This window comes from Hemitrygon akajei, chromosome 3 (assembly GCF_048418815.1).
Source record: "Hemitrygon akajei chromosome 3, sHemAka1.3, whole genome shotgun sequence".
NCBI classification, from domain to species: Eukaryota; Metazoa; Chordata; class Chondrichthyes; order Myliobatiformes; family Dasyatidae; genus Hemitrygon; species Hemitrygon akajei.
In genome coordinates, this window is record NC_133126.1 from 206923772 (window position 1) to 206949348 (window position 25577).

The 25577-nt window shown below is 42.6% G+C and overlaps 1 protein-coding gene across 8 annotated transcripts in view; it reads right to left on the bottom strand.

The window, feature by feature from the left end:
* Positions 1 to 25577, bottom strand: part of lrrc31 (leucine rich repeat containing 31) — a 300889-nt gene that overhangs the window by 144035 nt on the left and 131277 nt on the right. For 7 of the 8 annotated variants that reach the window (XR_012098467.1, XM_073041760.1, XM_073041766.1 and 4 more), the window contains one exon: positions 15319 to 15447. The exons of the other annotated variant lie outside the window; for it this stretch is intronic. Coding sequence is in view for 6 of the 7 variants with exons in the window: in XM_073041760.1 (XP_072897861.1) it covers positions 15319 to 15447 (129 nt within the window). In the remaining variant the exon portion in view is untranslated. The remainder of the gene's footprint in view (positions 1 to 15318; positions 15448 to 25577) is intronic. 8 annotated transcript variants of the gene reach the window in all.

Here is a 25577-nt window from a genome sequence, read left to right on the forward strand (position 1 = left end):
CCTAGATAAGCCCTCTAATCTATCCTGCAAAAGCACCGCTGTAATATTTTCTCTGACAAGTAACGCAACACCTCCCCCTCTTGTCCCTCCGATTCTATCACACCTGAAGCAACGAAATCCAGGAATATTTAGTTGCTAATCACACCCCTCCTGCAACCATGTTTCACTAATAGCTACAACATCATATTTCCAGGTATCAATCCATGTTCTAAGCTCATCCACCTTTCTTACAATGCTCCTAGCATTAAAATAAATGCATTTAAGAAATTCTCCACCTCTTCCTCTCTGTTTATCTCTAACAGTACAAAGAACTTTACTGTCTTCTTTTTCTTCCTTCTCCCATACATCTGTTCCTACACTCTGGTTCACCTTAGAAAAGCTTCTAATAGCTTTTTTAGTTGCTTTTTGATGGATTTTAAAAGCTTCCCAATCATCCAACTTCCCACTCATTTTTGCTACTCTTTGCCCTTTCCTTAGCTTTTATGCAGTTCATAGCTTCCCCTGTCAGCCATGGTTGCCTAGCCCTGTCATGAGAACAACTTCCTCTGAGGGGCATATCTAGCCTATGCCTTGTGAACTATTCCCAGAAATTTCAGCCATCTCCACTCTGTCATCATCCCTACCAGTATCCTCCTCCAATCCACCTGGGCAAGCTCCTCTCTCATGCCTCTGTGATTCCCCTTATTCCTTTGCGATGATACATACGACTTATGCTTCTCCCTCTCAAATTGCATTATGAATTTAATCATATTATGATTACTGCCTCCTAAGGGTTCCTTTACATTAACATCCCTAATAAGATCTGGGTTATTACACAACAACCAATCTAATTGGATTTTCCCTAAGTAGGCTCAAGCACAAGCTGCTCTAAAATGCCATCTCGTAGGCACTCAACAACTTCTCTCTCTTACGATCCGACACCAACCTGATTTTTCCAATCGCCTTGTATTTTGAAGTCCCCCATGACAATAGTGTCATTACCATTATAACAAGCCTTATCCAGCTCCCTTTGCAATCTCAACCCCACATCTTAATGACTATTTGCAGGCCTATATTTGGGTCCTATAATCGATTTTTTACCATTGCAGTTTCCAAATTCCACCCACAAAGATTCAACATTCTCTGATCCTATATCACCTCTTTCTAAAGATGCAATTCCATCTCTTACCAACAGACCCACACCATCATTTATGCCTTCTCGCCTGTCCTTTTGATACAAAGTAAATCTTTTGATGTTAAGCTCTCAACTATTGCCTTCTTTCAGCCACGACTCAGTGATGCCCACAACGTGAAGATCTAGCATTAGGTAACGAACCAGGTCAGGTCACAGATCTCTGTGGGTGAGTATCTGGGGGACAGTGATCACCGCTCCCTGACCTTTAGCATTATCATGGAAAAGGACAGAATCAGAGAGAACAGGAAAATTTTTAATTGGGGAAGGGCAAATTATGAGACTATAAGGCTAGAACTTGCGGGTGTGAATTGGGATGATGTTTTAGCAGGGAAATGTACTATGGACATGTGGTCGATGTTTAGGGATCTATTGCAGAACGTTAGGGATAAATTTGTCCCAGTGAGGAAGATAAAGAATGGTAGGGTGAAGGAACCATGGGTGACAAGTGAGGTGAAAAATCTAGTCAGGTGGAAGAAGGCAGCATACATGAGGTTTAGGAAGCAAGGATCAGATGGGTCTATTGAGGAATATAGGGTAGCAAGAAAGGAGCTCAAGAAGGGGGCATGAGAATGCCTTGGCAGGTAGGGTAAAGGAAAACCCCAAGGCATTCTTCAATTATGTGAAGAACAAAAGGATGACAGGAATAAAGGTAGGACCGATTAGAGATAGAAGTGGGAAGATGTGCCTGGAGGCTGTGGAAGTGAGCAAGGTCCTCAATGAATACTTCTCTTCGGTATTCACCAATGAGAGGGAACTTGATGATGGTAAGGACAATATGAGTGAGGTTGATGTTCTGGAGCATGTTGATATTAAGGGAGAGGAGGTATTGGAGTTGTTAAAATACATTAGGACGGATAACTCCCCGGGGCCTGATGGAATATTCCCCAGGTTGCTCCACGAGGCGAGGGAAGAGATTGCTGAGCCTCTGGCTAGGATCTTTATGTCCTCGTTGTCCACGGGAATGGTACCGGAGGATTGGAGGGAGGTGAATGTTGTCCCCTTGTTCAAAAAAGGTAGTAGGGATAGTCCAGGTAAATATAGACCAGTGAGCCTTACGTCGGTGGTGGGAAAGCTGTTGGAAAAGATACTTACAGATAGGATCTATGGGCATTTAGAGAATCATGATCTGATCAGGGACAGTCAGCATGGCTTTGTGAAGGGCAGATCGTGCCTAACAAGCCTGATAGAGTTCTTTGAGGAGATGACAAGCATATAGATGAGAGTAGTGCAGTGGATTTGATCTACATGGATTTTAGTAAGGCATTAGACAAGGTTCCACACGGTAGGCTTATTCAGGAAGTCAGAAGGCATGGGATCCAGGGAAGTTTGGCCAGGTGGATTCAGAATTGGCTTGCCTGCAGAAGGCAGAGGATTGTGGTGGAGGGATAACATTCAGATTGGAGGGTTGTGACTAGTGGTGTCCCACAAGGATCTGTTCTGGGACCTCTACTTTTCGTGATTTTTATTAACGACCTGGATGTGGGGTAAGGGTGGGTTGGCAAGTTTGCAGACGACACAAAGGTTGGTGGTGTTGTAGATAGTGTAGAGGATTGTCGAAGATTGCAGAGAGACATTGATAGGATGCAGAAATGTGCTGAGAAGTGGCAGATGGAGTTCAACCCAGAGAAGTGTGAGGTGGTACACTTTGGAAGGACAAACTCCAAGGCAGAGTACAAAGTAAATGGCAGGATAGTTGGTAGTGTGGAGGAGCAGAGGGACCTGGGGGTACATGTCCACAGATCCGTGGAAGTTGCCTCACAGGTAGATAGGGTAGTTAAGAAAGCTTATGGGGTGTTAGCTTTCATAAGTCGAAGGATAGAGTTTAAGAGACGCGATGTAATGATGCAGCTCTATAAAACTCTAGTTAAGCCACACTTGAAGTACTGTGTACAGTTTTGTTTGCCTCACTATCGGAAGGATGTGGAAGCATTGGAAAGGGTACAGAGGAGATTTACCAGGATGCTGCCTGGTTTAGAGAGTATGGATTATGATCAGAGATTAAGGGAGCTAGGGCTTTACTCTTTGGAGAGAAGGAGGATGAGAGGAGATTTGATAGAGGTGTACAAGATATTAAGAGGAATAGACAGAGTGGACAGCTAGTGCCTCTTCCCTAGGGACATGGCTTTAAGGTAAGGGGAGGGAAGTTCAAGGGGGATATCAGAGGAAGGTTTTTCACTCAGAGCGTGGTTGGTGCGTGGAATGCACTGCCTGAGTCAGTGGTGGAGGCAGATACACTAGTGAAGTTTAAGAGACTGTTAGACAGGTTTGTGGATGAATTTAAGGTGGGGGGTTATATGGGAGGCAGGGTTTGAGGGTCGGCACAACATTGTGGGCCGAAGGGCCTGTAATGTGCTGTACTATTCTATGTTCTAAGAGTGAGTATAGAGAGCTTGGTAGGAAGTTAAAAAGCAGGACCTCAAGGGTGGTAATCTCAGGAATGCTACCTGTGCCACGTGCCAGTGAGGGTAAGAATAGGATGCTCTGGAGGATGAACATATGGCTGAGGAACTGGTGTAGGGGGCAGGGTTTCAGATTTCAGTGTCATTGGGACCTCTTCTGGGGGACCTGTACAAAAGAGATGGGTTACACCTGAACTACAGGGGGACCAATATCCTTGCAGGGAGGTTTATTACTGCTATTGGGAGGTGGGGTTTAAATGAGATTTGCAGGGGGATGGGAACCAGAGTGCCAGAGTAGATAGTGGAGCGGGGGGGGGGGGGGGAAATAAATGATATTAAAGGTTCATGTAAAGTCACAAATGGAAGTGTGGTGGTAATAATCTTCTGAGGTGTGTCTATTTCAATACGAGGAATATTGTGGGGAAGGCTGACAAGCTGAAGGCATGGATTAACACATGGAATTATGACATTAGAGCCATTAGTGAAACTTGGCTACAGGAGGGGCAGGACTGGCAGCTTAAAGTTCCAGGATTCCGATGTTTCAGACGTGATAAGAGGCAGCGGGATGAAGGATGGGGGGCTGGCATTGCTAGTCAGGGAAAATGTTACAGCAGTGCTCATATAACCACATAACAATTACAGCACTGAAACAGGCCATCTCGGCCCTTCTAGTCGGTGCTGAACGCTTACTCTCACTTAGTCCCACTGACCCACACTCAGCCCATAACCCTCCATTCCTTTCCTGTCCATATACCTATCCAATTTTACTTTAAATGACAATACCGAACCTGCCTCTACCACTTCTACTGTAAGCTCGTTCCACACAGCTACCACTCTGAGTAAAGAAATTCCCCCTCATGTTACCCTTAAACTTTTGCCTCCTAACTCTCAAATCATGTCCCCTTGTTTGAATCTCCTCTACTCTCAATGGAAAAAGCTTATCCACGTCAACGCTATCTATTCCCCTCATAACTAAAAATACTTCTATCAAGTCCCCCCTCAACCTTCTACACTCCAAAGAATAAAGGCCTAACTTGTTCAACCTTTCCCCGTAACTTAGGTGCTGAAACCCAGGTAACATTCTAGAAAATCTTCTCTGTACTCTCTGTACTTTGTTGACATCTTTCCTATAATTCAGTGACCAGAACTGTACACAATACTCCAAATTCGGCCTTATCAATGCCTTGTACAATTTTAACATTACATCCCAACTCCTATATTCAATGCTCTGATTTATAAAGGCCAGCATACCAAAAGCTTTCTTCACCACCCTATCCACATGAGATTCCACTTTCAGGGAACTATGCACCATTCTTCCTAGATCACTCTATTCTACTGCATTCTTCAATGCCCTACCATTTACCATGTATGTCCTATTTGGATTATTCCTACCAAAATGTAGCACCTCACACTTATCAGCATTAAACTCCATCTGCCATCGTTCAGCTCACTCTTCTAACTGGCCTAAATCTCTCTGAAACTTTGAAAACCTACTTCATTATCCACACCACCACCTACCTTAGTATCATCTGCATACTTACTAATTCAATTTACCACCCCATCATCCAGATCATTAATGTATATGACAACCAACATTGGACCCAGTACAGATCCCTAAGGCACACCTCTAGTCACCGGCCTCCAACCTGACAAACAGTTATCCACCACTACTCTCTGGCATCTCCCATCCAGCCACAGTTGTATCCATTTTACTACTTCAATATTAATACCTAACAATTGAACCATCCTAACTAATGTTCCGTGCGGAACCTTGTCAAAGACCTTACTGAAGTCCATATAGACAACATCCACTGCTTTACCCTCATCAACTTTCCTCGTAACCTCTTCAAAAAATTCAATAAGATTTGTCAAAAATGACCTTCCACGCACAAATCCATGCTGACTGTTCCTAATCAGACCCCGTCTATCCAGATAATTGTATATACCATCTCTAAGAATACTTTCCATTAACTTACCCACCACTGACATCAAACTGACAGGCCTATAATTGCTAGGTTTACTCACATTAGAACCCTTTTTAAACAATGGAACCACATGAGCAATACCCCAATTCTCTGGCACCATCCCCATTTCTAATGACATTTGAAATATTTCTGTCAGAGCCCCTGCTATTTCTACACTAACTTCCCTCAAGGTCCTGGGGAATATCCTGTCAGGATCTGGAGATTTATCCACTTTTAGATTCCTTAAAAGCGCCAGTACTTCCTCCTCTTTAATCGTCATAGTTTCCATAACTTCCCTACTTGTTTCCCTTACCTTACACAATTCAATATCCTCCTCCTTGGTGAATACCGAAGAAAAGAAATTGTTCAAAATCTCCCCCATCTCTTTCGGCTCCACACACAGGTGTCCACTCTGATTCTCTAAGGGACCAATTTTATCCTTCACTATGCTTTTGCTATTAATATAACTGTAGAAACCCTTTGGATTTATTTTCACCTTACTTGCCAAAGCAACCTCATATCTTCTTTTAGCTTTTCTAATTTCTTTCTTAAGATTCTTCTTACATTCTTTATATTCCTCCAGCACCCCATTTACTCCATGCTGCCTATATTTTTTGTAGATATCTCGCTTTTTCCTAACCAAGTTTCCAATATCCCTTGAAAACTATGACTCTCTCAAACTTTTAACCTTTCCTTTCAACCTAACAGGAACATAAAGATTCTGTACCCTCAAAATTTCACCTTTAAATGACCGCCATTTCTCTATTACTTCCTTCCCATAAAACAAATTGTCCCAATCCACTCCTAAATCCTTTCACATCTCCTCAAAGTTAGCCTTTCTCCAATCAAAAATCTCAACCCTGGGTCCAGTTCTATCTTTCTCCATAATTATATTGAAACTAATGGCATTGTGATCACTGGACCTAAAGTGCTCCCCAACACATACCTCCATCACCTGACCTATTTCATTCCCTAACAGAAGATCCAACACTGCCCCTTCTCTAGTTGGTACCTCCATGTATTGCTGCAAAAAACTATCCTGCACACATTTTACAAACTCCAAACTATCTATCCCTTTTACAGTATGGGCTTCCCAGTCTATGTGTGGAAAATTAAAATCTCCCACAATCACAACCCTGTGCTTACTACAAATATCTGCTATCTCCTTGCAAATTTGCTCCTCCAATTCTCGCTCCCCATTAGGTGGTCTATAATACTCAGGCTGGACAGATTAGAGGGCTTGTCTACCGAGGCCATATGGGTGGAGCTGAAAAACAGGAAAGGTATGACCACATTAATGGGGTTGTATTATAGACCACCCAATAGTCAGCAAGAACTGGAGGAGCAAATCTGCAGAGAGGTAGCAGACAACTGCAGGAAACATAAAGTTGTAATAGTAGGGGATTTTAATTTTCCACATATTGATTGGGACTGCCATACTATTAAAGGTCTAGACAGGTTAGAGTTTGTAAAATGTGTTCAGGAAAGTTTTCTAAATCAGTATATACAGGTACCATCTAGAGAGGATGCAACATTAGATCGCCTATTAGGAAACGAGTTAGGACAGGAGACGGAAGTGTGTGTAGGGGAACACTTCGGTTCCAGTGATCATAACACCATTAGTTTCAACTTGATCATGGATAAAGATAGATCTGGTCGTCGGGTTGAGGTTCTAAACTGGAAGAAGGCCAAATTTGGTGAAATGAGAAAGGATCTAAAAAGCGTGGATTGGGACAGGTTGTTTTCTGGCAAGGTTGTTGTTAGTAAGTGGGAGGCCTTCAAAGGAGAAATTTTGAGAGTGCAGAGTTTGTATGTTCCGGTCAGGATTAAAGACAAAGTGAATAAGAATAAGGAACCTTGGTTCTCTAGAGATATTGGAACTCTGATAAAGAAGAAGAGAGAGATGGGTAACATGTCTAGGAAACAGGGAGCAAATAAGGTACTTGAGGAGCATAAAAAGTGCAAAAAAAACTTAAGAAAGAAATCAGGAGGGCTAAAAGAAGACATGAGGTAGCTCTGGCAGTCAAGGTGAAGGATAATCCAAAGAACTTCTACAGGTATATTAAGAGCAAAAGGATAGTAAGGGATAAAATTGGTCCTCTTGACGATCAGAGGGGTCGGCTATGTATGGAACCAAAAGAAATGGGGGAGATCTTAAAATGGTTTTTTGCATCTGTATTTACTAAGGAAACTGGCATGGAGTCAATGGAAATAAGGCAAACAAGTAGTGAGGTCATGGAACCTATACAGATTGAAGAGAAGGAGGTGTTTGCTATCTTGAGGCAAATCAGAGTAGATAAATCCGCAGGACCTGACAGGGTATTCCCTCGGACCTTGAAGGAGACTAGTGCTGAAATTACAGGGGCCCTGACAGATATATTTAAAATGTCGGTATCTACGGGTGAGGTGTCGGAGGATTGGAGGATAGCTCATGTTGTTCCGTTGTTTAAAGAAGGCTCTAAAAGTAATCCGGGAAATTATAGGCCGTTAAGTTTGACGTTGGTAGTAGGTAAATTATTGGAAGGAGTACTGAGAGATAGGATCTACAAGTATTTAGATAAACAGGGACTTATCAGGGAGAGTCAACATGGCTTTGTGCGTGGTAAGTCATGTTTAACAAATCTAGTCGAGCTTTTTGAGGAGGTTACAAGGGAAGTGGATGAAGGGAAGGCAGTAGATGTTGTCTACATGGATTTCAGTAAGGCTTTTGACAAGGTCCAACATGGGAGGTTAGTTAGGAAGATTCAGTCGCTAGGTATACATGGTGAGGTAGTAAATTAGATTAGACATTGGCTTGGCTCAATGGGAGAAGTCAGAGAGTGGTAGTGGAGGACTGCTTCTCTGAGTGGAGGCCTGTGAATAGTGGTGTGCCACAGGGATCAGTGCTGGGTCCATCATTATTTGTCATCTATATCAATGATCTGGTTGATAATGTGGTAAATTGGATCAGCAAATTTGCTGATGATACAAAGATTGGAGGTGTAGTGGACAGTGAGGAAGGTTTACAACACTTGCACAGGGATTTGGACCAGCTGGAAAAAATGGGCTGAAAAATGGCAGATGGAGTTTAATACAGACAAGTGTGAGGTATTGCACTTTGGAAGGAAAAACCAAGGTAGAACATACAAGGTAAATGGTAGGGCACTGACGAGTGCAGTAGAACAGAGGGATCTGGGAATACAGATACAAAATTCCCTAAAAGTGGCGTCACAGGTAGATAGGGTAGAAAAGAGAGTTTTTAGTACATTGGCCTTTATAAATTAAAGTATTGAGTATAAGAGTTGGAATGTTATGGTGAGGTTGTATAAGGCATTGGTGAGGCCAAATTTGGAGTATTGTGTGCAGTTTTGGTCTCCGAATTACAGGAAGGATATTAATAAGGTCGAAAGAGTACTGAGAAGGTTTACAAGGATGTTGCCAGAACTTGAGAAACTGAGTTACAGAGAAAGGTTGAATAGGTTAGGACTTTATTCCCTGGAGCGTAGAAAAATGAGGGGAGATTTGATAGAGGTATATAAAATTATGATGGGTATAGATAAGAGTGAATGCAAGCAGGCTTTTTCCACTGAAGTTAGGGGAGATCAAAAAACAGAGGACATGGGTTAAGGGTGAAAGGGGAAAAGTTTAAAGGGAACATTGGGGGGGACTGGGGGACTTCTTCACACAGAGAGTGATGGGAGTGTGGAATGAGCTGCCAAATGAAGTGGTGAATGCAGGCTCACTTTTGACATTTAAGAAAAACTTAGACAGGTACATGGGTGAGGTGTATGGAGCAATATGGTCCAGGTGCAGGTCAGTGGGACTGGGCAGAAAAATAGTTCGGCACAGCCAAGAATGGCCAAAAGGCCTGTTTCTGTGCTGTAATTTTCTATGGTTCTAAGGCACTCACCAGCAACTTTTTCCTTCTGGATAATGTTGTGATTGGCACATGGATGGTTTTGAGGCTTATCGAGGGTAAGAGTGGGAATTTCCACATAAATGTTAATATACTAGCAAGCACTTTATCTGTCTTCACAAGGATAAAGGTATTTCCAAATTAATAATAGAGTCCTGATAAAATCTAAAATCCCGACACAGGAATTCGACATGAAAAAAATCAGCAAATTCCTCTCCTCCTACAGATGCTGCTCAACCTGCTGAGTTTCTCCAGCAGATTGATCCTTGCCCCACATTCTGGCATTTCCACTCTCTTGCTTCTCTAATAATATACAAGAGAATTTAGACTACTTCTTTTAAGCATAAGGCATAAGAAAAATTTGCTGACTCCAAGAGGATAAGTCACCAGGACCAGATTGGATACATCCTGGAATTTTGAGGCGAGGATGGGTGGAAATCACTGTGGCACTGACTATAATTTTCTTTAAAGGATTAATGAAGACAGGACAATGGGCATTATCTACACAGACTGTAGCAAGGCCTTTGACAAGGTTTTGCATGGTTGACTAGTCTGGAAAGTGAGTTCACATGAGTTCCAGGGTAAACAAGCCAACTGGATATAGCAAACATGAGAAAATATCAGATTCTAGAAATCTAACACAACACACATAAAATGAAGCCTGAAATGTCAACTGTTTACTCTTTTCCACAGAGGCTGTCTGGCCTGCTGAGTTCTTCCAGCATTTTCTATGTGTTGCAAGTGGATATAAAATTGGCTTGGTGATGAAGTCATTGGGTGGAAATGGAGGGGTTTTTTTCAGAGGCCCAAGACCATAGAGATTATTCATCATCCAAATTAACAATCTGGAAGAAAATGCAGCTGGCATGATTAGTAAGTTTCGTTGACAAGAAAGAAGAATACTTGAGATTACTTTAGTGTAGTGAGAATAGAATAGAAACTATTGAAAAGCAAGTTTCATTGCGTGTGAGTTTCACCTGAGCCAATAGAAAGAAGTGAGGTTTAAGTGGGGTGGCCTTTGCTGCAGTGGATAGTGTTAGAGTGGAGAAATGAAGCTTTGGTTAGAGAGGCCTCAGCAAGGAGGCACAAATGAGTAGCAGGTAAGAATAAATAAGCTTTTTATATACAGTAGTTAACTAAAAAGATACTGAACTATAACTAAATAAAATAGGGTGACATGTTGTAGCTGCATGATGTAGGAGCTAGTGGACCCCATTGTGGTTCCCAGTGACCACATCTGCAGCAAGTGTTGGCTGCCTGAGGAACTCAGGCTCAAAGTTGATGATCTGGAATCTGAGCTTGAAACACTGTGATGCAGCAGGGAAAGAGAGTTACCTGAACACTGTGTTTCAGTAGGCATACACATGTAACACACCCTGGTTAAGATTTTAACTACATGCTGTCAAGTATTTCATTTTAGCAATTCTGTAAGAGCAGTCTGGTCTGTTTTAGCATGTTCGTGTTTGAGCTAAAGGGACTATATGTTGCTCAACCTAGAAATGTTGTGTCAGCCAATCAGGATGTTGGAATTGGAAGAAGGTTCTAGAGAACATTGGGCAAAGAGGTTTTAGTGACGGATATTGGTGGGGGCTGAGACAAAGGAGGGAAGATGGCTGAGGATGTCATCCCTGTTGCACAAAGTGCTTTGTGCAGATGAATGGCTTCAAGGAGGAAGGACCAATATTCCCTTGGGGGAGCCCATTTGTTTGAGTTGGATTTCAAGCACCATTCGGAAGGTGGTTTGTGTTTTCACCAGACCGTGGGTCCAGCACGCGAGCTAAAAACAACATCAAGATGAGCTCTGACTTGGACTGGGTTAGCTGTAATGGGTCTTTCTCCCTTTCTTTTTCCTACTAACAGTTCGATAAAGCTGAATTTCTTGCCAAAGGCTAATTGCATGGGGGCAGTATTTACACAGTATTTGTACAGTTCAGTGTTCAGGTGGTCGAGATTTTTACTGCTATGCATAGGTATTACATTTTAGCAGTTCTGTAAGAGCAGTCTGTTCTGCTTTTAGCATGTTTGAGTTTGAGCTAAAGATAAGGGGCTATGTTGTTCAACTTCGGAATGTCAGGATGGCGGAATTGGGAGAAAGTTCCAGAGAACGCTGGGCAGAGAGGTTTTTGTGATGGAGACTGGAGCGGGTTGAGGGTCGAATGGCTTCAAGGAGGAAGAACAAATACACCCATGGGGGAACCCATTTGTTTGAGATGGGTTTCGAGCGACATTCAGAAGCTGTTGTGTGCTTTTATGCAGATCGAGGGTCCAACGCGTGAGTTAAAGACAATTTCAAGATGAGCTCCGACTTATACGCACATTTGGACTGGGTTAACTGTAATCAGACCTATTTATTTTTTTCTTTTCATTTTCCTACTAACTGTTCGATAAAGCTGAAATTTGTAAATATACTTTCTTTATAATTGTATGCAGTGTGCAATCTCTTATTTCTTGCCAAAGGCTAATTGCATGGGGGCAGTATTTACACAGATCAGGGTTCGGGTGGTCGAGACATCCCAACTTCCCAGTGGGATCCATATCATTCCGACCCTAAATTTGAAAAATGTAGTTTCTCAAATTACAAGAGGAGGGAGAAAATGCATATCAAAAGAGCAAAGTTACAATAGTCATAGAAACATAGAAACATAGAAAATAGGTGCAGGAGTAGGCCATTCGGCCCTTTGAGCCTGCACCGCCATTCAGTATGATCATGGCTGATCATCCAACTCAGAACCCTGTACCTGCTTTCTCTCCATACCCCCGATCCCTTTAGCCACAAGGGCCATATCTAACTTCCTCTTAAATATAGCCAATGAACTGGCCTCAACTGTTTCCTGTGGCACAGAATTTCACAGATTCACCACTCTCTGTGTGAAGAAGTTTTTCCTCATCTCGGTCCTAAAAGGCTTCCCCCTTTATCCTTAAACTGTGACCCCTCGTTCTGGACTTCCCCAACATCGGAAACAATCTTCCTGCATCTAGCCTGTCCAATCCCTTTAGAATTTTATACATTTCAGTAAGATCCCCCTCAATCTTCTAAATTCCAGTGAGTATAAGCCTAGTCGATCCAGTCTTTCTTCATATGAAAGTCCTGCCATCCCAGGAATCAATCTGGTGAACCTTCTCTGTACTCCCTCTATGGCAAGAATGTCTTTCCTCAGATTAGGGGACCAAAACTGCACACAATATTCTAGGTGCGGTCTCACCAAGGCCTTGTACAACTGCAGTAGAACCTCCCTGCTCCTGTACTCAAATCCTTTTGCTATGAATGCTAACATACCATTTGTCTTTTTCACCGCCTGCTGTACCTGCATGCCCACCTGCATGTACCACTGGTGTACAATGACACCCAGGTCTCATTGCATCTCCCCTTTTCCTAATCGGCCACCGTTCAGATAATAATCTGTTTTCCTGTTCTTGCAACCAAAGTGGTTGGGGACTTCTGTCATGGGGGACTTCAATATGCAGGTAGATTGGAAAAATCAAGTGGTGCTGCATTACAGGAGGGGGATCCACTATTCTGGACTGGATGCTGTGCAATGAACTAGAATTGATTAGAGAGCTTTAGGTAAAAGAACCCACAGGGGCATGTGATCATAATATGATCGAATTCACCCTCAAATCTGAGGAGAAGCTAAAGTCACAACCAAAATTAGTGGGAAGTTAGATGATTGGGGCAGTTTTAAACAAACAGAAGGCAACTAAAAAAAGTCATTAAAAGGGTAAAGATGGAATATTAAAGAAGTTACAAAAAGTTTCTTCAGATACATAAAATGTAAAAGAGAGGTGAGAGTGGATATTGGACTGCTGAAAAATGATGCTGGAAAAGTCGTAATGGGGGGCAAGGAAATGGCAGTAGTTTTAATAAGTAGTTTGCATCAGTCTTCACTAACAGTGTGGTGGAAGTTCTAAGTCTCAGGGGTCTTCCAATTTGCCATCAATAGGGAGAAGGTTCTTGGGAAACTGAAAGGTCTGAAAGTAGACAAGTCACCAGATGGTATATACCTCAGGGTTCTGAAAGAGGTGACTGAAGAGATTGTGGAGGCATTAGTACTGATCTTTCAAGAATCTGTGGTTAAGAAAACATGCGGTGCATTGGCCTTCATCAATCGTGGGTTTGAATTTAGGAACCAAGAGGTAATGTTGCAGCTAAATAGGACTCTGGTCAGACTCCACTTGGAGTACTATGCTCAGTTCTGGTCACCTCACTATAGGAAGGATGTGGAAACCATAGAAAGGGTGCAGAGGAGATTTACAAGGATGTTGCCTGGATTGCCTAAATTCTCTCGAATTTAGAAAAATTGAGGGGTGACCTAATCAAAACATATCAAATTGTGAAAGGCCTTGATAGAGTGGATGTGGAGAGGATGTTTCCTATGGTGGGGGAGTCTGAGACCAGAGGATACAGCCTCAGAATAGAGAGGCATCCTTTTAAACAGAGATGAGGAGGAAGTTCTTTAGCCAGAAAGTGATGAATCTGTGGAATTCATTGCCACTGAAGCTTGTGGAGTCCAAGTCTTAATTTATATTTAATGCAGAGATTGATAGATTCTCGATTGGTCAAGGCATGATAGGGTATGGGGAGAAGTCAGGAGAATGAGGCTGACAAGAAAATTGGATCAGCCATGATGAAATGGTGGAGCAAACTCGATGGGCCAAATTGCCTAATTCTACTCCTATATCTTATGGTCTTATGGAATTTGAACAGCAAGGACCAAATTAAAATGTAGAACCAAAAAGGTAATAACCTCAGGATTGTTACCTGAGCCATAGGCAAATTGGGACAGAATTATTGTGATCAGAGAGCTAAATGCATGGCTCAAAGATTCATGAAGGACCTATAAACTTGCAGCCCAAAGTCTTTCTGTAAATCAACACATCCAAGGACCCAGCCATTTACTGAACATGTTCAGCCAGTATTTGGCAACCCAAAACCTATTACCCAATGCTCAATATTACACAGGTCTCAGACTGATGAGATAAAGGTACCAATTTACCAGGCATGAATGGAAAGCAGCACATACGTTTAGGAGCAAATAAGACAATTAAGACACAGGCAGCAAGCAAAGTAAATTGAGACAGGTGAGTGGGAAACACATTTCCAAAGGCATTACAAAGGATTTCAACACAGTCTGAGGTAAGGAAGGAGGAGAAGGCAAGAAAGTACAAGTTAGTGATTTCAGCATTGACATAAAAATGTGCTCCAAAATTAATTTTTGGGGTTAAGTGCCATAATAGCTTGCTTGGGTCAAGTTCAGACAGGAGCCAAGGAGAATTAAAGAATCAATTGTTATTGATTGAAGTTTGCAGGAGGAACTAAAGACAACTAGGACCATCCACTATCTCTAATGCAGAGACAGTGGAAGGGCTGAGAGAATTTTAGTAGTGCATTAGGAAAGTAACTCCTTGTTTTTGCATATTGTAATACAAAAATGCAATTGGAGGGTTGTGGGATCAGGGCACTGAAAGAAAAGTTTAAGGCATTACACATGATGCTCCGATTACATAATTACAACAGAATAGATGATAAAAAAAAATGCAGGCCCTTCCACATGAATAACATAAGGGCACTTGAATGGAATGCTGTGATCAGGTTACAAAAGGACAGAATATTTTTATAATCACGATAGATATCAGTAACATCTAAAAGTAATTTCAAAGTTGTCTGGCAACAGAATCTGAAAGGATTCAGAATTTCAGGTAAGAACAACACAAATTTGTTAACAAATAGGACTTGATAGGCAAGAATTTTGTGAGGGAACATGTTTACAGAGACATGGGCAATGTAGTTGAGGCTGCTTTTTGATCTGATACAGCAAGTCACAAAAAGGGCATTAAATCTTTGCCAAAAACATCTGTGAAGAATTGAAATAAATCAGATTAACTTACCCAACTGGACAATCTCATTCACGGTGAGCCCACTGTTATTGAGATTCAAGCATTTGTGGTGTGGCTTCTTGCCCAGCTTGTCCATGAATTCAACAACTTGTTGCCAACTTGCTGCACGATTCTCAACATCTGCACAACATCTCCACAATTCAATTCATCTGAACAATTCAATTAATCTTAACAGCTGCACAATTCAATTCATCTTAATTCAATATCTGGGAAATTCAATACCTGCCCAGCTGACAGTGCCAATTCAGCAAACCACTTTATAGCCTCTCTGCCATCAGTTACTGCGCTAGCCTGAGTGAGTATTTTGCCAGGCCAAACAGTGACAGTTCAGCGACCCATATTATAACTTCAGTCTTATCAGAGGAGAGTCCTGCAAAATTCTTAAAGGCGTTGGGATTTGAGGGAAATCCATTTTTCATCTAAAACATTGCAAGTATCGGGAATATACCCATAAACAGAGGTGTGCAGCAGAGCTGCTGATAGAATTTGAAGTGCCAGTTGAAGCTGTAATGAAGTGACCCTCGTGTTCAGCATTATATATGGAAGTCAGTCAAATGTAAAAAGCATGTCATATTGAACCTTTGCAGAACAATCATTCAGGCACAGAAAGCTGTGGGCCAAGTGCTAGAAGATGCGATGAATATGGATGGGTGCCCACTGATCAGCATAAATATGGTGGGCCAAATAGTCACTTCCATTTTGTATGACCAGGATTCTAAAAGGGGTTTATCACAAAAGTAAAGTTTTACTACATCTGGACTATTCTATACACTTTAGTTCACATTTACTCATGCAACACAACAGGTCTCATGGCTAACCATCAAGTAGCCACTTATACCACATTTTATTCATTGCAAATCCCCATCAAATCCACACAGATTCAATCATTCACAATCACTCTGAGGGCAATTTAAAACTGGATAATTTACCTACCAACCCACATGTCAGAATGGTTTCTCTGAAGGGAAATTTGCCTGACCAATCTTTTAGAGATTTTAGAGGAAGTAACAAGCAGGCTGGACACAGGAGAGGCAGTGGATGTCATTTACTTGAATTTTCAGAAAACATTTGATGAAGTGCCACACTTAAGGCTGATTAACAAGATAGAATCCTATGCTCTGCCACAGACTGCACTGGAAGCCAAGTCTGTGGGTATATTTAAGGCAGAAGATGATAGTTTCCTGATTATTCAGGTCATCAAAGAATATGGCGAGAAGGCAGGTGTATGGGTTAAAAAGGATCTGGGATCAGCCATGATGGAATGGTGGAGCAGACTTGATGGGCTGAATTGCTTAATTCCACTTCTATAAGACCATATGTCTTACGGTTTTATGTTTGGCGTGTGTCAGAAAACTGGAAGAAACCCACATGGTCACAGAGAGAATGCACAAACGCCACACATCATCAGTGAAACTGTGAGGCAAAAGTTCTTTCTTCTGTGTATCCCATTAGGAAAGGTCAACAAGTTGAGAAGTGAGTTTGTGTGTGTGATTGTGTGCCGGGATGATTAGCCCCCTCATGGGTGTGCCTCAGACCAGAGGACACTGTTTTAGAATAAATCACTAAAAATTAAGAAAAGGAAGAGTTTCCTCAGAATTGAGGGCCTCTGGAGCTCCTTGCCTCAAAGGTAGAAGCAATTTAATTATTAACTATGTTTAAAGTTGAGACAGTTACATTTCTAATCAGTACATGCTAGTGAACAGAATTAGCCAAAGGTAGGCTTCCTTCATTGATGCTGCCTGACCTTCTGAGTTTCTCCAGCAGCTTGTATGTTGCTCTGGATTTCCAGTATCTACAGAACCTCTTGTGTTTATTTCAGCTTTCCATGTTGTAGACATAGGAAAGGACAAATGAACACCTCTTACATTATTCCACCAATGCAGTGATGCTGTCTCAGATAAGCTGTTCAATGCTGACCATGCTTATTAGAGAGTGTGACAGGACTTGCAGAGCTTCAATAATGACTTACTCTTTGCAAAGTTCGAAGTATATTTATTATTGATGTATACTGTTACCTGTCCCATGAGTTTCTCATGAGCATGATGTAATTGTGTCATGATATTGGTATGCTGTAATTGTCTCATGATAGTGGGGTGATGTGATGTCACGTGATGGCATGTTCCAGCCGGTATAAAAGGGGAGACTGTAGTTTGTTGCATAGTTGTGTTGCAGGGGAGTCACAGTCAGTGGTTATGTAATTGTAGAAGGGGGGAAGAGAGAATTGCCCACTTCGTACGAACCCAAAGAATTGGGTAGAAATCAACTGCGTTCTGTGTGTCTCGAACGTGATTGACGTGGATGGTAGCACACACTTTTGGTTAACCCCTGCATGGTCTCAGATGTCGTGCAGTGACCACCTCCGGCGAAAGGTTAGTTACTTTGAGAAATCTTATCCTTCGTGATCTCTTTGGAAAAGGCATTTCTCAGCTGGGATCTGCGTCAACAATTTTGTCTTTTCTTCAAGAATCGCTTCATCACTGGTTTCAGGAAGTCTCTCATCTCACTTACTTTATGAATCATATGGACTTCTTAAACTACCACTTTATGACTGTGTTTGAGTAAGATCTGCTAAGAATTGTCTCTAAGTTCGACTGTTGGATAACTATAGACGCATAACACTGTTAATTTCCATTTAAGTTACTCATTTGTTTACTTTTCTATGTTTCTGAGTAGAGGTTAATAAATTTTGTTGTTTATTTATAAAAACCTGACTCAATTTTCATATCTATTGCTGCTGGTACATAACAAAAATTGGGGGCTCATCCAGATATGAACAAATTTAGAGCTTATTGATTGTTTAATTATTGATCTGATTGGGAAAGGGAAAACACCCGATTTCTTTTGTTTGATTGATTTGTGTGTGAAAATCAGCAGCAATGGATGTTGGGAACTTTCTGGTATCATCAACCCTTGTGGCATTAGAGAAAGCAAAAAAGGGTGAGGTGCTGGAAATTGTTAAAGAATTGAAGCTTACAGGGATAACAACGGCAATGACAAAGACAGTGATTCAGAGGAAAATAGCTGGGTACTACATAACTAAGGGGGACTTTGATGAGAAGATGTTAGAGAAGTTTCCAGTAAGTAAAGTTTGAGATACAGCTACAACCGGAGCAAATGAAGTTAGAGAGATTTAAAGTAGAGGTGGTGGAAAGGGAAAGAGATAAAGAGAGAGAAGCTACAGAAAATCAAAGACAATTTGAAGCTAAAGCAGAGAAAAAGAGGGAATTTGAGCAAGCAATAGTGAGGTTAAGGCTCGAGGATCAAGCTGGTTCTAGGAAACCAGTTGTATCATTTATTGCTAGTCAGAAAGTTAAATTAGTTCCTCCATTTAATGAGGCAGAAGTGGATAAATACTTCCAGCATTTTGAGAAAGTTGCTTGGAGTTCAGTGACTGAAAGAGGGCTGGCTTGTCCTTTTACAAAGTGTAATTAAAGGTAAAGCACAACAGGTTTATACGGCCTTAACTGGTGAACAGGCAGCTAATTATGATACTGTGAAGCAAGTTATACTTAAAGCTTATGAATTGGTTCCGGAAGTTTATAGACAAAGATTTAGGAATCTGAAGAAATCTGTGAACCAGACTTATGTGGAATTTGCTTATGACAAATCTATGTGTTTTGAGCAATGGTGCACATCTAAAAATGTGAATAGAGGTTATGACAACTTGAAAGAGTTGGTTTTAACTAAGGAATTTAAAAGGTGCATCCTTAATAACATAAAGGTATATTTGGATGAAAAAGACACTACCACGTTGCGAGAGTCTGCTAAATTAGCAGATGAGTTTGCTCTAATCCACAAGAGTAAGTTTACTCCAAGTAAAACTTTCCAAAAGAGTAGGATTGATAGTCAGGGTAAACCAGAAATTAAATCGGAAGCTAGTGATAAAGGTAAGGATGAGGTGAAGCAAGTGAAGGAAAAACATTTTGGTCCTAATTGGGTCCTAAAGTGGCAAATGAAATATCATGTTGGAAAGTGTATGGTCATGCACTTTGGTGGAAGAAATAAAAGGGCAGACTTAGATGGGGAGAGAATTCAAAATGCAGAGATGCAAAGAGACTTGGGAGCCCTTGAGCAAGATACCCTAAAGGTTAACCTGCAGGTTGAGTCAGTTGTGAAGAAGGCAAATGCAATGTTGGCATTCATTTCTAGAGGGATAGAATATAAGAGCCGGGATGTGATGTTGAGGCTCTATAAGGCACTCGTGAGACCACACTTGGAGCAGTTTTGGGCTTCTTCTTTTAGAAAGGATATGCTGACATTGAAGAGGGTTCAGAGAAGATTCACGAGAATGATTCCAGGAATGAGAGGGTTACCGTATGAGGAATGTCTGACAGCTCTTGGGCTGTATTCCCTGGAGTTCAGGAGAATGAGGGGGGATCTCATAGAAACATCCCAAATATTAAAAGGCCTGAACAGATGAGATATGGCAAAGTTATTTCCCACGGTAAGGGATTCTAGGACAAGAGGGCACGACTTCAGGATTGAAGGACGTCCTTTTAGAACTGAGATACAGAGAAATTACTTTAGTCAGACAGTGGAAAATCTGTGGAATTTGTTGCCACGAGCAGTTGTGGAGGCCAAGTCATTGGGTGTATTTAAGGCGGAGATAGATAGGTTCTTGAGTAGCCAGGGCATCAAAGGGTATGGGGAGATGGCAAGGGAGTGAAGATGACTGCATGAAGTGGATCAGTCTATGATTGAATAGCAGAGCAGGCTCAATGGGCCAAATGGCCTACTTCTGCTCCTAAACCTAAGAGATTAAAAGTTTAAAAGGAGGCGGTTATTTCTTCAGCGGTTTAATCAGGGCATCACTGCGCAAGCACGTGAACGTCAGCCAGTAGGAACAGCAAGAAGAGTTTAAAAGGAGACAACTTTATAGAGTGGGTTTCTGAGGGAAACAGAGTAGGAAGGCTATGGCTCAACCAGTCGAGGCGAGGTAGGTTAACTGTGTAGAATACAGACAAAAGTATGTGTGTGAGGCCAGTGTTCTGTGCTTGGTGTCAGATGTGGGAAGTCTGGGAGACTCTCAGCCTCCCGGATGGCCACATCCGCGCCACGTGCATCAAGCTGCAGCTCCTTAGGGACAGGGTTAGGGAACTGGAGATGCAGCTCCATGACCTTTGACTGGTCAGGGACACTGAGGAGCTGATAGAGAGGAGCTATAGTCAGGTAGTCACACCAGGGCCTCAGAAGACAGATAAGTGGGTAACAGTCAGGAGAGGGAAGGGCAATAGGAAGATACTAGGGAGTACTCCAGTGGCTGTACCCCTTAACAATAAGTACTCCTGTTTGAGTACTATTGGGAGAAGACAGCCTACATGGGGGAAGCAAAAGTGGCCACTCATCTGGCACAGAGACTGGCCCTGTGGCTCAGAAGAGTAGGGAAAGGAAGAGGATTGCTGCAGTGATAGGGCACTCTATAGTTAGGGGACAGACAAGTGATTCTGTGGACACAGGAAAGAAACACAAATGGTAGCTTGTCTCCCAGGTGCCAGGATCCGGGATGTTTCTGATCGCGTCCACGATTTCCTGAAGTGGGAGGGAGAACATCCAGAGGTCGTGGTACATGTTGGTACCAACAACATAGGCAGGAAAAGGGAGGAGGTCCTGAAAACAGACTACAGGGAGTTAGGAAGGAAGTTGAGAAGCAGGACCACAAAGGTAGTCATCTCAGGATTAATGCCTGTGCCACGTGACAGTGAGAATAGGAATAGAGTGAGGTGGAGGATAAATGTGTGGCTCGGCGATAGAAACAGGGGTCAGGGATTCAGATTTCTGGATCATTAGGACCTCTTTTGCGAGGACCTAATGCGAGGTTCGGTGCTGGGACCGCAGCTGTTTACAATATACATTAATGATTTAGATGAAGGGATTAAAAGTAACATTAGCAAATTTGCTGATGACACAAAGCTGGGTGGCAGTGTGAAATGTCAGGAGGATGTTATGAGAATGCAGGGTGACTTGGACAGGTTGGGTGAGTGGGCAAATGTATGGCAGATGCAGTTTAATGTGGATAAATGTGAGGTTATCCACTTTGGTGGCAAGAACAGGAAGGCAGATTACTATCTAAATGGAGTCAAGTTAGGAAAAGGGGAAGTACAACGAGATCTAGGTGTTCTTGTACATCAGTCAATGAAAGCAAGCATGCAGGTACAACAGGCAGTGAAGAAAGCTAATGGCATGCTGGCCTTTATAACAAGAGGAATTGAGTATTGGAGTAAAGAGGTCCTTCTGCAGCTGTACAGGGCCCTGGTGAGACCCCACCTGGAGTACTGTGTGCAGTTTTGGTCTCCAAATTTGAGGAAGGACATTCTTGCTATTGAGGGAGTGCAGCGTAGGTTCACAAGGTTAATTCCTGGAATGGCGGGACTGTCATATGTTGAAAGATTGGAGCGACTGGGCTTGTATACACTGGAATTTAGAAGGATGAGAGGGGATCTGATTGAAACATATAAGATTATTAAGGGATTGGACACGCTGGAGGCAGGAAGCATGTTCCCGCTGATGGGTGAGTCCAGAACTAGAGGCCACAGTTTAAGAATAAGGGGTAGGCCATTTAGAACAGAGATGCGGAAAAACTTTTTCACCCAGAGAGTGGTGGATATGTGGAATGCTCTGCCCCAGAAGGCAGTGGAGGCCAAGTCTCTGGGTGCATTCAAGAGAGAGTTAGATAGAGCTCTTATAGATAGCGGGGTCAAGGGATATAGGGAGAGGGCAGGAACGGGGTACTGATTGTGTATGATCAGCCATGATCACAGTGAATGGCGGTGCAGGCTAGAAGGGCCAAATGGCCTACTCCTGCACCTACTGTCTATTGTCTGTTGTCTTTTGGGGCAGGTGTGACCTGTACAAGAAGGACAGGTTCACTTGAATTCCAAGGGGACCAATATCCTGGCGGAGAGGTTTGCTAAGGCTGTTGGGGAGAGTTTGAACTAGAATTGCTGGGGGATGGGAACCGAACTGAAGTGACGAAGGAAGAGGCAGTTGGCTCACAAATAGAGAAAGCTTGGAGACAGTGTGAGAGGGAGGATGCGCTCAGACCGATGGTTTGAGATGTATCTGTTTTAATGCAAGGAATATTATGAACAAAGCAGATGAGCTTAGAGCATGGATCAGTACTTAGAATTATGATTTTGAGGCCATTAGAGACTTGGATTGCTCAGGGGAAGGAAAATACTTTGAGTACCAGGCTTTAGATGTTTCAGAAAGGACAGGGAGGGAGGCAAAAGAGGTGGGGGCATGGCACTGTTGATCAGAGATAATTTCACGGCTGCAGAAAAGAAGGAAGTTATGGAGGGATTGTCTATGGAGTGTCTGTAGGTGGAAGTTAGGAACAGGAAGGCTTCAATAACTCAACTGGGTATTTTTTTAATAAATCACCCAATAGTAACAGAGACATCGAGGAACAGATAGGGAGGTAGATTCTGGAAAAGAGTAATAATAACAGGGTTGTTGTGATAGGAGATTTTAATTTCACAATTATCAACTGGCATCTCCCTACAGCGAGGGATTCAGGGTTCAGATGGGGTGGAGTTTATTAGGTGAGTTCAGGAAAGTTTCTTGATACTGTTACGTACCCCGTAACTGGGTCACTTACCAGCAAAGATAGAGAGGTCCGTTGAAGTCTGATGGTACTATTTTTAACAGTATTTACTGATAAAAATACACAAAAATAATATCAATGCAAACACCCAGATAATATACGTCGTCAATACTAAATCTAAAAGCGCGGGTATAATAATAATCAATAAGAAATAGCTCTATCGTTGTCTAGGGGATAATGTATTGTCCGATGGAAATATAAAAGTCACTTTAGTTCAGTCAAGCTGTAGGCTGCAGCCTTTGGTTGGAGAGAAAGACGGAGGTTTAACTTGCCCATTCCTTTTATGATGTCAATCCTTCGAGAGTCGTTGGGGGACTGATTCCCCCTTCGAGGTTAGCTAAAGCCGTGCTTCCGTGGCAAGACCCACCAATTCCGAGGCAAATGGAAAAGGACGCACGTGGGCTGGTTCCACTGGCTTTTGCTGTTACGCTATTACAAGAGTTCTAGCATTTCTTCTGGTGAGTCTGAAGGGGCTGTTCCTCAGACCCTCTTTTATCCTGACTCACAGGGTCTCAGATGTCAATCAGGGTGGGATGATGCAATCCCTCCACCAACCCCCCCCCCCCCCCCCGGTTCTTTGCCTGGGGGCTTCAATGCATCGTACAGGATTCAATACACAATTCCGTCTCCAAGAGACAATAGCCGTTATCAATGGTTCCGCCTTTCGGAGGCTAGGACACATTCCAAACTCTTTGTGGATTCTGCATGTCTTTCTCTCATTTCCTGGGTCTCCTGACTCAAATCAATAGCGATCCTGCCATTCTCAAAAAGGAGGGGCCCACGGGCATAACAATACAATATGTAGATAAGCCTACAAGTGGAGAGGCTATACTTGATCTGGTATTGGGAAATGAACCTGGTCAGGTGTCAGATCTCTCGGTGAGTGAGCATTTTGGAGATAATGAACACAATTTTATCTCCTTTACCATAGCATTGGAGAGGGATAGGAACAGACAAGTCAGGAACGCGTTTAATTGGAGTAAGAGGAACTATGAGGCAATCAGGCAGCAACTTGGAAGCATAAATTGGAAACAGATGTGCCAAACATGTCCTTACCTTAGAAATTACATAGGGTTACCCATAGCCCTCTATTTTTCTAAGCTCCATGTATGTATCAAGAGTCTCTGAGAAGACCCTGTCGTATCAGCACCACCACCATCGCTGGCAGCCCATTCCACACACTCACCACTCTCTGTGTAAAAAACTTAGCTCTGACATCTCCTCTGTACCTACTTCCAAGCACCTTAAAACTGTGCCCTCTTGTGCTAGCCATTTCAGCCCTGGGGGAAAAGTCTCTAATTATCTGCACGATCAATGCATCTTATCATCTTGTATATTTCTATCAGGTCACATCTCATCCACTGTCGCTCCAAGGAGAAAAGGCAGAGTTCACTCAATCTATTCTCATCAGGCAAGCTCCCCAAACCAGGCAACATCCTCGTAAATCTCCTCTTCACCCTTTCTATGGTTTCTACATCCTTGCTGTAGTGAGGCAACCAGAACTGAGCACAGTACTCCAAGTGGGGTCTGACCAGAGTCCTATATAGCTGCAACATTATCTCTCGGTTCTTGAACTCAATCCCATGATTGATGAAGGCCAATGCACTGTATGCCTTTTTAACCACAGAGTCAACCTGCGCAGCAGCTTTGTGTGTCCTATGGACTTGGACCCCAAGATCCCTCTGATCCTCCACACTGCCAAGAGTCTTACCATTAATACTGTATTCTGCCATCATATTTGACCTACCAAAATGAACCACCTCACACTTATCTAGGTAGAACTCCTTCTGCCACTGCTCAGCCTAGTTTTGCATCCTATCAATGTCCCGCTGTAACATCTGACAGTCCTCCAAGCTATCCACAACACCCCCAACCTTTATGTCATCAGCAAATTTACTAACCCATCCCTCCACTTCCACATCCAGGTCGCTTATAAAAATCATGAAGGGGTCCCAGAACAGATACCTGAAGCACACCACTGGTCACCAACCTCCATGCAGTATATGACCTGTCTACGACCACTCTTTGCCTTCTGTGGGCAAGCCAGTTCTGGATCCACAAAGCAATGTCCCCTTGGATCCCTTACTTTCTCAATAAGCCTTGCATGGGGTACCTTATCACGTGCCTTGCTGAAATCCATATACACTACATCTACGGATCTACCTTCATCAATGTGTTTAATCACATCTTTAAAAATTTCAATCAGGCTCATAAGGCACAACCTGCCTTTGACAAAGCTATGCTGACTATTCCTAATCATGTTATACCAGTCCAAATGTTCATAAAACCTGCCTCTCAGGATCTCCTCCAACAACTTACCAACCACTGAAGTAAGACTCACTAGTCTACTATTCTGGGCTATCTCTACTCCCTTTCTTGAATAAGGGAATAACATCTCCAACCCTCAAATCCTCCGGAACCTCTCCTGTCCCCTTTGATGATACTAAGATCATTCGAGAAGCTCAGCAATCTCCTCCCTCGCCTCCCATAGTAGCCTGAGGTACATCTCATCTGGTCCCAGTGACTTATCCAACTTGATGCGTTCCAAAAGCCCCAGCACATCCTCTTCCTTAATATCTACATGCTCAAGCTTTTCAGTCCGCTGTAGGTCATCCCTACAATCGTCAAGATCCTTTTCCATTGTGAA